The sequence below is a fragment of the Muscardinus avellanarius genome (genome assembly GCF_963383645.1).
Source record: "Muscardinus avellanarius genome assembly, chromosome: 10".
Classification (NCBI taxonomy): Eukaryota; Metazoa; Chordata; class Mammalia; order Rodentia; family Gliridae; genus Muscardinus; species Muscardinus avellanarius.
Genome location: NC_137796.1, coordinates 82,492,272 through 82,504,285, shown reverse-complemented (window position 1 = coordinate 82,504,285; position 12,014 = coordinate 82,492,272). Strand labels below are relative to the sequence as shown.

At 54.0% G+C, this 12,014-nt stretch overlaps 1 protein-coding gene across 1 annotated transcript in view; it reads right to left on the bottom strand.

Moving 5' to 3' along the window:
• Positions 1 to 496: 496 nt before the first annotated feature.
• Positions 497 to 12,014, bottom strand: part of CLIP2 (CAP-Gly domain containing linker protein 2) — a gene marked incomplete at both ends in the record, with an annotated part of 58,490 nt that continues 46,972 nt past the window's right edge. Inside the window, 7 exons of the mRNA XM_080703879.1 lie at positions 497 to 660; positions 754 to 856; positions 976 to 1,151; positions 2,703 to 2,805; positions 6,300 to 6,362; positions 6,611 to 6,796; positions 8,100 to 8,259. Of these exons, the coding sequence (XP_080560005.1) occupies positions 497 to 660; positions 754 to 856; positions 976 to 1,151; positions 2,703 to 2,805; positions 6,300 to 6,362; positions 6,611 to 6,796; positions 8,100 to 8,259 (955 nt within the window). The remainder of the gene's footprint in view (positions 661 to 753; positions 857 to 975; positions 1,152 to 2,702; positions 2,806 to 6,299; positions 6,363 to 6,610; positions 6,797 to 8,099; positions 8,260 to 12,014) is intronic.

Genomic DNA, 12,014 nt, shown 5'->3' with positions numbered 1-12,014 from the left:
TCATGCACACAGGCCCTTTCTCAGACGCCCCTGTGCCCGGGCCTGTCTCACTGTGTTTCCAGGGCTCTCCTCATACAGTACCTGCAGAAGCACCCCAGGGTTCCTCACAGCAAACAATCCTGGTGACCTCAGCCTTGCTCAGCCTCGCGGGCAGCGCCCGCCCCTGTGAATCCTGGGACGAGCACATTATTTGCAGAAGTGGTTCTGCTCATTGTTCTAAGGAAGCCTCGCTGTAGGAGACAGAAACTCCTAAATGTTCTCAACGAACGCCGGAGTCGTGTGTTAGCTGACCCCTCACTGCGCACAGGTCAGGGCTGCTCGGTGTTTTCCCTTCAGGCCTATCTGCGACTTTGGGTCAGGTGCAAAGCGTAGCTTCCCCGCCGCCCCCACCTCTGGCGCCCCTCCTGTCCTGTCTTAGGTCTGGGGAGCTTCCCCTTAGACATCTCTGCCCCAGGACTCCCTGAAGCCAGCCCCTCACAGCAGGGCAGGGTAGGAATTAGCTGGCAGTGTGAGGACCAGCTCCTGGCACCAGGGTGCCCGGCAGCTCCCTTGGCAAAGCCTTAGGTGCCCGCAGAGAGAAGCAGACGCTGCAAGGGTCCTGCACCTCAGTCACAAGCTTTATTGTCCCGAACACGGACTCGCCACACTTCCACAATTCCACTGGGGAGGGGTTGAGGGGAAGGCCTGGGGAGGGCAGGAGGCCAAGCCATGCCCGGGAGGGCCGAGCGCAATCGACCCTCCTAGGCCTGCCACCTGCACACCCGCCCGTCTCCGCCCTCCGGGCGCCCTCTAGGCCTCTGGCTGTTAGTGGACTAATCAGCGCCTCCTGGAGGATGGGCACGGCTGCCTGATTTTGCTGTAAAGAACAGTATCCGACTCTGGGTTAGGCCACTAGAGCATCGATTCTAGGCTACTGTTGTTAACTGCATGCGAGAGCTACCCGAAGCCTGCAGGGAGCGGGAGGGGTGAGCTGACGAGCGCCCCCCCCACGAGCAAGAGCACGAGCACCACCTGCCGGCACCGGGCTGCGCTCACCAGGCCGGCCCGAGGACTTGGGAACCGTCCTGTGGACTCTGGAGAGCCAAGATGAGGCGCCGAGCCTCCCTCTCCGGTGCCCCGGGACTGCAGGGGTGGTGTGGGCGCGGGGACCTCTGCGTGAGGAGGCGCAGGGCGGAAGAGCTGGCCTGGGGAGGTTGGGGGGGGGGGGCTGTTGCTGTGTGTGTCCTGCAGTGTGTGGCGCACACGTCTCTAAACGCTCCATCATGTGTGCCCTCGTGTGTATACAAAGCTTGCAAGAAGGCTGGCAGCATTGCGGGCACGGCCCTGCCGGTCCCGGAACCAGAGCCTGTGTATGGGTGACTGCAAACGCCCCATCCCCACGGCCAGGTGTGTGTGCACCCTGGTCCCTCGGCGTGCACGGTCCTACGGGGGACATGGCATCACTGATGACCAAGCAAGCCAGGGCTCACCCAGGGTCGTGGTGGGGACCGGGAGAGGGGCTTCCAGGCTCCCCTAATACTGCCGCTGGCTGCACACACTCCCGCCAGCAGCCAGGAGGTGCAAGTGTGCTGGTGCTGGTACCAGGGAGGAGGGACCCTGTTTCCTCAACACCTTGAACCCAAGCCCTCACTGCGCGGAGGCCGAGGGGAACTTGTACCACTGTTTGAAGGAGGCTCAGCAAGTGGGGACAGGGAGCCCTGGGGAAAGCCTTGGCCTGGAAAAGGCTGCAGAAAGAGGCCTGCACCTGACTTTGAGACGGGGCGTCTGTCTTCCAAGCCTGCAGGGAGATGTCGGGCCCTGCGCCGGCCCTTCCCGGGAGAAGGGAAGGAAAGAGAGACAGGAAGCGCCCAGGTACCCAGTTGGACCTCAGGGCATCTTGCTCTGGGGAGAGAACCCTGATGGGCCTCTTCAGTCTCCCTAAACAAACTCCAGAAGCCGCTGGGTGCCTGGGCTGAGGTTAGGTCCCGGGGCCAGGCAGGGCTGTACCGCCATCTACGGAAGGTGGTGCTTGAGGAAGCCTCCTGGTCCGGCAGGGGGTCGGGGCAGGGGATTGTCCGCGGCGGTGAGTACATTATTGTTACAAACACTGTCTTGTCTCCAAAGTGACAGTCCTGGCCCCTGTCTGGAGGGGGTGCCACTGGCACCTGGCGGGGCTCTGGAGTGAGCTGGGCTGCTCTGCGGTGTCCCTCAGGGTCAGTGCTTGTCCTAGAGAGAGCAAAGGTTTCATGAGCCCGAGTCTTCAAGAGCCTGACGGGAGCCGGGTGTGGTGGCGCATTCTCAGTTCTTGGGAGGCTGAGACAGGAGGATCACAGGTTCATGACCAACCTCGGCAACTTAGGTCCTCTGCAACATAGTAAGACCCTGTTTCAAAATTAAACAGGGCTGGGGATGTAGCTCGGAGGTAGAATGCCCCTGGGTTCCAGTCCCGGTACAGAAAGAAAAAGGGGGGGGGCGCGAAGGACAAGGAAGCTTCAGGAAGAAAAGCTTCTGGGTAGCAAGAATAGCACATGGCCGAGGCCCTGGGAAGGAAATGCGTGGGTTTGACAAGGAGCCCCGAGTGCCAGCCAGGCAGCTGGATGGGAGAAAATGAAAACCAGAGACTCGCAGCCTCAGTTTCCTCATCTGAGCCCTGCGCAGCCAGGAGGACAAAGCCTCATTAGCACAGACATCAACTCCCAGGGGCCCGCTCTGCCTGCCGCTACCTCTACCCTGCTGGTGGGTCCCTGTCTGCTCCCGGCTGCCTCCCAGGCCTCCACCCCTGCGGCAGAGCCTCTCCTGACCCCAGTCAGTGGCTGCGGTCCAGAGCTGGAGGACAAGGAGAATGCAGGTTCTGTGTCCAGCTCCGGCCTCACCTGCCCTGATCACACAGCAAGCCAGGACAGGGCTGGCCCCAGACAGGGGCTGGCGAAAGAACAGGGACACCTGTGGGTAAAGGCTGTGGTAGCTGTGTGAGGAGAGGGTGGGGCCCGGGCACCCCGGAAAAGCAACACTGTGCGGAGACTCGAGAGGCTGAAGCAGGAGGATGGAAAGTTTGAAGCTGGCTAAGGAAACTGAGCAAGACCCTGTTACAAATAATAATAATAATAATAATAATAATAAGCCGGGTGGGGTAGAACATGCCTCCTGGTACTTGGGAGGCAGAAACAGGAGGACAGTCTCAGCAGTTTAGCAAGAACCGCAGCAATTTACAAAGCCCTATTTTATTTTATTTTTTAATTTTTGTAGTCCTGGGGATGGAGCCCAGGGACATTCCGCCTCTGAGCTATACCCCCAGCCATATTTTTATTTATTTATTTATTTTGGTGGTACTGGGGTTCCTAGAAACCCTTCTACCTCCAGGCTACACTCTCAGACCCATTTTTTGTTTTATACTTTTTATTTGGAAACAGGGTCTCCTAAGCCAGCGCGGCTGGCTTCAAACATGCGAACCTGTGCCATCCTCCCGTCTCCGCCTCCCAAGCGCAGGGATTACCAGCGTGCACCACCACGTCCGGCGTTTTTTTATTCTTTTTTTTGTGAGTCTGGGATGGAACCCAGGGGCATTCAACTTCCGAGCTACAGCCCCTGCCCTATTTTTTATTCTTTATTTTGAAACCGGGTCTCATTGAGTTGCAGAGGGCCTCAGTAAGGAGTTCAAGCTGTCTGCGAACTGAGATCCTCTGGTCTCAGCCTCCCGAATGCTGGGATTGCAAATGTGCACCACCACGCCTGGCTTTATTCTTTATTTTGAAATACAGTCTCACTGAGTTGCAAAGAGCCTCACTAAGTAGTTGAGGCTGGCCGTGAACCCAGATTCTCCTGTGTCAGCCTCCCAAATGCTGGGATGACAAGCGTGTGCCACCACACCTGGGTAAGACTCTATTTTAAAATAAGAAATAAGCCAGGCATGGTGGTGCACACTTGTAATCCCAGCGCTTGGGAGACAGGAGGATCACACAGGTCGAAGCCAGCTTCAGTTACTTAGTGAAGCTTTCAGCAACTTAGTGAGATCCTGTTTTCAAACAAAATATAAAATAGGTCTGGGAGTGTAGCCTGGAGGTAGAAAGCCCCTGGGTTCTACCCCCAGTACCACCCCCCAAAAAAAAAAGAAAAAAGGGTATAGCTTAGAAGAACAATGTACCTCAGAGATACAGGCAGAAATAAAACAGTATGTTAGGACAATGTTTGAAATTATTTCTAAATAATTTAATATAAACACACATATACATGCATGCATAGAATTAAGATTATTTTAAAATAAGTTAATATACCCATGAACACACAGAATAATGGTTCTCTGGGTGAAAGGCCTGCTGCTGGTATTTTCTTCTTTATACTTTTTTTTGGGGAGGGGGTACTGAAACTTAAACCCAAAGGCATTCTAACTCTGAGCTACACTCCCAGCCCTATTTTATTTTTTATTTTGAAACAGGGTCTTGCTAAGAGTTGCTGAGATTGGCCTAAAATCTGTGATCCTCTTGTCTCCGCCTTCCAAGTACTGAGATTACAAGCATCTGTGACCATGCTGGCTCTATACATTTTTCTATTTCTTCCAGAAGGTTCTTCATAGGTATGTATTACTTTGTAATAAGGAAGTTGTGGTGTGTGTGTGTGTATATGTGTGTTTAGCTAGGGACAGAACCTAGGGGCATTCTACCTCTGAGCTACACCCCTAGCCCCTTTTTTAAATATTTTGTTTTTGTTTTAGTCATACTGGGGATAGAACCTAAGGGCCTCCTACCTCTGGGGCTACACTCCCAGACCTATTTTCTACTTTATTTGGAAACAGGGTCTCACTGTGTTGCTGAGAGCCTCACTAAGTAGCTGAGGCTGGTTTCGAACCTGTGCGATCCTTCTGTCCCAGCCTCCCAAGTACTGGGATTGCAAGGGTGTGCCACCACACCTGGCTCTAGGTTGATGAGTCTCACTACTTGCTGAGGCAGCCCCCAACCTGTGGTTCTTCTTTCTTTCTTTCTTTCTTTCTTTCTTTCTTTCTTTCTTTCTTTCTCTCTCTCTCTCTCTCTCTCTCTCTCTCTTTCTTTCTTTCTTTCTTTCTTTCTTTCTTTCCTTTCTGTGGTACTGGGGTTCCACAGTACCACAAAAAAAAAAAAAACCCTTCTACCTCCGGACTACACTCCCAGACCTATTTTATATTTTTGAAACAGGGTCTCTTATGCCAGCGCGGCTGGCTTCGAACCAGCGCGATCCTCCTGTCTCAGCCTCCCAAGCGCGGGGATTACAAGCTGCGCCACCACGCCCGGCTATGTGGTTCTCCTTTCTCAGCTTCCCAAGTACTGAGATTATAGGCGTGCCCACCCTGCCTGGCTAACCCTCCCCCCATTTTGTGATACTGGGGATGGAACCCAGGGGCATTCTACCTCCGAGTGACACCCCAGCCCTATTTTTTATTCTTTATTTTGAAACAGGATCTCACTGAGTTGCAAAGGGCCTTAATAGCTGAGGCTGTCCACAAACCTCAATCCTGTCTCAGCCTCCCAAATGCTGGGATTACAAGTGTGCACCACCACGCCTGGCTTAAGGAAGTTTTTATAAACTGGAAAGAAGCCAGACATGGTGATCCCAGTACTTGGGAGGCTGAGACAGGAGGATCGCAGGTGTTTGGCTAGCCTTAGTTACTTAGGCCCTCTGCAATTTAGTGAGACTGCATTCCAAAATAAGGAATAAGCTGGGCGTGGTGGTGCTCACCTAGAATCCCAGTACTTGGGAGGCTGAGACAGGAGGATCACGGTTTGAGGACAGCCTCGGCTACTTAGTGAGGCCCTCTGCAACTTAGTGAGATTCTGTTTCAAAATAAAGAATAAAAAAATAGGGCTGGAGGTATAGCTTAGAGGTAGAATGCCCCTAGGTTCAATCCCTAGTACTGTAAAAAAAAAAAAAAAAAAATCTGGGCATGGTGGCGCACACTTGTAATCCCCGCACTTGGGAGGCTGAGACAAGAGGATCGTGCAGGTTCAAAGCCAGCCTCAACTGGTTTAAGAGACCCTGTTTCCAAATAAAATATAAAATAGGTCTGGGAGTGTAGCCTGAGGTAGAAGGCCCCTGGTTTCCATCCCCAGTACCACCAAAAAAAAAAAAAAAAAAAAAAAAAAAAAAAGAGAGAGAGAGAGAGAGAGAGAGAAAGTAAGTAAGTAATGGAGAAGGAGCAGGAAGAAGGAAAGCAGCTGCCCACACTGAACCACCCCACTGTATTACACTCCTGGCACAAGGCACCCTTGACCCTATGTATCCTCAGTGACTTCTCAGGATATCCTCCGAGGCCTGCCTGCTCAGAGGAGGTGTGGGGAGGCTGGTGCCCTCACCTCTTGTTTCTGGGCTTTGTCTTGCTGGTGGATGCCGTTTGTAGAACCAGGGCTGCCGATGGTCTGGAAGAGGCGGAAGCCGCTGAGCAGATTGCACCAGGCCGCAGTTCCAGATCCACCCACTAGATGGCGATGTCTCCCGGAGGGACCCGCGGGGGAGGGGCTCCCAGGACCCCCAACCCAAGCCTCCCGGGGCTCAGGCGCATCCCCTCTCAGTCTGACACCCTCACGGACCAAGGTACCTCTTGGGTTGGGACTCCCAGAGGGCTGAACAGGGCCACCCTCCCCAGCTCCGCTGGTCAGGGGCGCACCTGGGCCTTGTCAGGGCAGCTCCTCAAGGTCTCCATGAGCTTCTCCACCTGCTGGGCCTGGTCCAGCGCGTCCCGCAGCGCGTCCTCCGTGCTCATCAGCTGGTGCTGCAGCCGTAGCAGCTCGGGCGCCGAGGCCGGGTCGATGAGCGAGTAGCGCCTCTGATCCGACAGGGCCTTCTCCTTGTCCTGGGACGGAGGAGCACGTGTACTCGTGTGCGAGCACCTATCCTTGCGCGCGTGCACGTGTGTGCTAGGAGGGTCTCGGAGTAGTGAGAACTCTTCTGTTCCACCTCAGCTCTGGGCATCACCCTTCTGGCTCACCTACCTCCTCCGAGTTCTGAAGCCCAGGACGTGCCTCCCACGTCTTCTGTTCTACCTGACCCACAGTACCAGACAACTTCTCAGCCCCTTTCACCCCAAGCCCAGGTGACCTCTTCATGACCCCAAGCCAAGGCACCCATCTGTCAGCTGCCATGGCTGCCCTCCCCTCAAGGCATCCCGAGGTGCACCCAAGGCTGGCCTCCTGGTCCCGCTCTGCCCTCCTGTCACCCAGAGCCCTCTTCCGTTCAGGGAGCTTCTGGACATCACCACATCCTTCCAGAGGCGGCACACAGTGTGGGGGGGATGATAGGAGGCTGCTGGGGTGGGGGGTGAGGGCACATTCCCAAGGAAGCTGAACCAGCTGGGCCCCCAGGGAGAAGTCTGAGCTTAGCATCCCCCCCCCCCCCCGCCCAGGGACAGCTGCAAGGGTGGGTAAAACTCCCCAGCCCCCACCACTGGGGCCCTTGTCTCCTCCTGTTGTCACTTGGATCTGCCAGCCCAGAGGACCAGAGGGAACCGGAAACCAGAACCCAGCACCCACCGGGGCTGTGGAGCCTTGCCTGGCCTCTCCCGCAGCCTGTGAGCTCCCCTGGGCTGGGACCCGTTTCCTCCTTTCTCCTTCCCAGTGTGCTGGAGTTCTGGTGGGCAGGGGCAGTGAGGCCGGTTCTCCAGGACCCCGCCCAGCCCGGAGACCACCACAGGCTTGTCATGAATGCCAAGCACTGAGGGCTGAGGCGGGACAGTGCTGCCAGCGGCATCAGTCTCGCTCAGCACAAACTCAGGTTCCCGTTCATAACAGAGAAGGGATCTCTGCAAGGCAGGCCCGGGGGCTGGAGGAGACTTGCAGGTTCTAGTCTCCTTTGTGAAACCTGTATGACTCTCCACAGCACGACCCTGAGCAAAAAAGGCACTGGTTCCTGGCTGATGACTTCCCTGCATGGGGAGCTTCTACCTGCACAGCCCCATCCTGCCTCTAGTGGGGTCAGACAGTGGGGAGGTTTTCCTTGACGCTGCCTCTTCCAGGCCGCACCCAGGACGTCTGCAAAAAGGGTGCTGCAGTCCCTCCACCCGCACCGTCGTGACCCTGCCCGTGGTCCTCTGGGGCCTTCTCTCCTCATCGTCTCAATGACTGGCTGTCCCCGGGTGAGGCCCTGCCACCACTACGTACCAGCCGGCTCAGCTTTTCTCGCAGGCTCCGGATGTCATCCTTGAGTTTCTGCTCCTTGACCCTCCACTCGGCCTTGTGCACCTCGCGGCTCAGGTCCCTCTCGGGCCCCGGGGAGTGGCGGCTGGCCTCCAGCAGCAACACCCGCAGCTCATTCAGGCTCCTGGGGGTAGAGGGGTACGGGTGAGTAGCGTCAGCCTGCCCCCAGCTCCCGTGCTCTGCCACTGTGCCTGGAGGACTCACGACCCATGGGGAGGACACCGGCCACCCACCGTCTGTGCGAAGGGGGCCAGAGTGGAAGGATGGGGCCTGAGAGCATTCAGCCGCCACCCAGGAGGGGCCAGGGCCAGGACATGGGATGGTCAAAGGACTTGGTCCTCCCGACACTGTTTATAAGGTTTGGTTTTTAAAAGAAGAGATAAGGGTGCTGGGCATGGTGGTATACACCTGTAACTCCAATACTTGGGAACATGAGATAGGAGGATCACAGGTTCAAGGCCAGCCTAAGCGACTTTATACAGGTCTCAGCAACTGTGAGACTCTGTTTCAAAATAAAAAAAATAAATCAGAGCTAGGGGGGTAGTTCAGAGGTAGAATGCCCCCGGGTTCAACTCTCAGTATAAAAAGAAAAAGGAAAAGAATAAATGTCGGGGGTGTGGCTCAGTGGAAGAACACTTGTCTAGTAAGAACAAAGCCCTGGTTTTCATCCCCAGCACAAGAGAAAAAGGAGAGAGAGAACATAATTAAAATATTTTAAACATTCACTCAAAAGATCTCATGTGGCAAAATATTTTAAACGCCTGATGTCAGATGAGTTTTATTTTCCACGTCAATGCTTCATCAACTGGCAGTCGCTGCCTGGAACACTGATGAGAATGGCTCTCAGGCCATGTATGTGTTTGCAGGAATGGATTAGCAATTAGTGCAGCGATGGATTAGCAATGCCTGCCACGGACAGAGTATGGAGCATGTGGTCCTTTCTAAGCCTTCTCCTGCATACACTATTGAGGGAAACTCCCTTAGTTGACAGCAAAATAGAAACCTGCTGGTCCTACCCCCTTTTCTTTTTCCCTCCTTCTTGCTCTGTGAGGATGACTGGAGCTTCAGCAGCCACCCTGTACCATGAAGCAGAGGCAAGGAGAGCGGCAAACATATTCGTCTGCATGTGTAGGGAGGGGGTGGTATTGGGGATTGAACCCGTGGCCATTCTAAAAACAGTGCCGGTCCTGGGTTTTTTTTTTTTTTTTTGGTTGCTTTTTCTACTTTTTATTTTGAAACAGGGTCTCACTAAGTTGCGGAGGGCCTCAATAAGTTGCCAAGGCAGGCCTTGAGCCTGCAATCCTCCTGTCTCAGCCTCCCAAGTACTAGGATTACAGGCGTGTGCCACCACACCTGTCTGACACTGATATTTTAAGTCCCTGAACCAAATGCCAGTCACAGCCACCTCCAGACTTCTTGTTACATGGGGAAAGGAACTGCCACCAGTCTGAGCTGCTGTTTGACGGAGAGTGTGTTTCGGTCGTCAAAGCGCTCCTGCTGATCTCCCGCCCCATCCTAAGCACCACAGGAGTGTCGAGGGGCCCTCTGTGGCCTACACCCACCAGGACGGGCTGCGCACTCTGTCCTGCGCCTCCAATCTCCAGGGCCTATGAACTACTCCTTGAGGCATGGACTGCACCTTGGAAAAGGACCCAGCAGAGGGTAAGACTCACACAAGTGGTAAGGGTTGGAGGAAGAGGGAGCCTGCCGACAGCGAGGCTGGGCTGGAGGAAAGGGGCTGCTGCTGAGGACCTTGGGAAATCCAACGCCAGCTGATGCGGAGATGGCGCTGGAGCTCAGGGGCTTGCCCAGTGTTTGTGACACCGTGGGCTCTACCCCTGGCACCGGAAAAACAAGCAACCAACTCCCAAAAACCAAAACTGGGACAAAGAAAGAAACAAAGACAACGGATTAAGGGGAAAACCTCCTGAGAGCTCCACGGAGACTCAGGGCCGGGAAGCATCCCTGTGGCCAGGACAGTTAGGAAAGACCCCTCTGGGAAGGTGAGACCAAGGCTGGGCATGGAGGCTGAAATCCCCAGGGAGGTCAGAGAGGCGGCCTGGGTGCAACTGCAGGGGCGGAGCTGTCCACTGTGCTCCTGAGTTGCCTTCTGGCCCGTGCCTACTGCCCTCCTGAGCAGGCCAACTAACTTACTAATTAACTCACACACACACACACACACACACTCTCTCTCTCTCTCTCTCTCTCTCTCTCTCTCTCTCTCCCTCCCTCCCTCCCTCCCTCTCTCTCTCCTCCCTCTCTCCTTTTCCTTCTGATACAGGAAATTGAACCTAGGGGCATTCTGCCTCTAAGCTACACCCCCAGCTCTATTTTATTATTGCTTTTTATTTATTGGCTACAGAGAATTAAACTCAGAGGCATTCTATCTCTGAGCTACACCCCCAGTCCTATGTTGTTTTTATTTTGAAACAGGGTCTCGCTAGCTTGATGAGTCTCACTGCTTGCTGAGGCAGTCCTCCAACCTGCGATCTTCGTCTGTCTCAGCCTCCCAAGTGCTGGAATCACAGGCATGTGCCACCAGGCCTGACTTTATTTATTTCTAAACAAGGTCTCACACTAAGTTGCGGAGGGCCTCTCTATGTTGCCAACACTTCACATTTTCTAGGTCTAAAGAAATCCACCACAGCGACCTCTAGTTTGTACAGCTGGCTTAGTGGGCAGGATGGGCAGGGAGGAATCAGCATCACTTGCAAAAAATGCTCATAGCTCAGAGAGATGCCTTTAACTCTGACAAGTCCGGGAGGCTGAGAGCTGAAGAGTCATTCCCCGAAGGATAACAAACTGGGCTTGAGGATGAGACGCAGAGGGCCAGACCCATGACCAGAGGCGCCCTGGCCGGGACTGGATGGGCTCTGCTGAGGCTCAGCTGGGTGCTGTCCAAGCTCGCTCGCTCATTCATTCATTCATTCATTCATTCATTCATTCGTACTGGGGGTTGAACCCAGGGGCATTCTACCTCCCTGCTACCTCCCAGCCCTTTTTATTCTGAAAAAGGGTCTTGCTAAACTGCTGCAAGTCTCACTAAGTTGCCAAGGCTGGCATAGCATTGATTTTCCCTGGAGTGACATGGCGTATTGATGATCATCTGAAAAAGGTACTGAAATCCTCCTTTCTTTTCCAGCTTCATGTCCATGTAAGGTTAGATTTTCATAATATGCTTGAGCCCAAACAACAAATCACAAAGAATGAATGTAGAAGATACAGGAATCCAGGGATTTATGTAAAACCATAAAATGATGCTGTTCTCCTCACTAAACGTTTTTGTTCCAGAAAACATTTATTGTTATTATTATTACTATTATTATTTTGCAATACCGAGGATGGAACCCAGGGGAATTCTGCATCCAAGCTACACACCCAGCCCTATTTTTTAGTCTTTTTTTTGGTGGTACTGGGGTTCCTGGAAGCCCTTCTACCTCCGGGCTACACTCCCAGACCTATTTTATACTTTTTATTTGGAAACAAGGTCTCTTAAGCCAGCGCGGCTGGCTTCGAACCTGTGCAATCCTCCTGTCTCCACCTCCTAAGCGCGGGGATTACAAGCATGCGCCACCATGCCCGGCTTTTTTAGTCTTTTTTTTTTTTTTTTGTGGTACTGGGGTTCCTGGAAGCCCTTCTACCTCCGGGCTACACGCCCAGACCTCTTTTTACATTTTATATTTGGAAACAGGGTCTCCTAAGCCAGCGCGTGCGGCTGGCTTCGAACCTGCGCGATCCTCCTGTCTCTGCCTCCCAAGCGCGGGGATTACAAGCGTGCGCCACCACGCCCGGCTTTTTTAGTCATTTTTGAAACAGGATCTCATTGCATTGCAAAGTGCCTTGCTGAGGCTGTCTGTGAACCTCCAGTCTCTGCTCCCA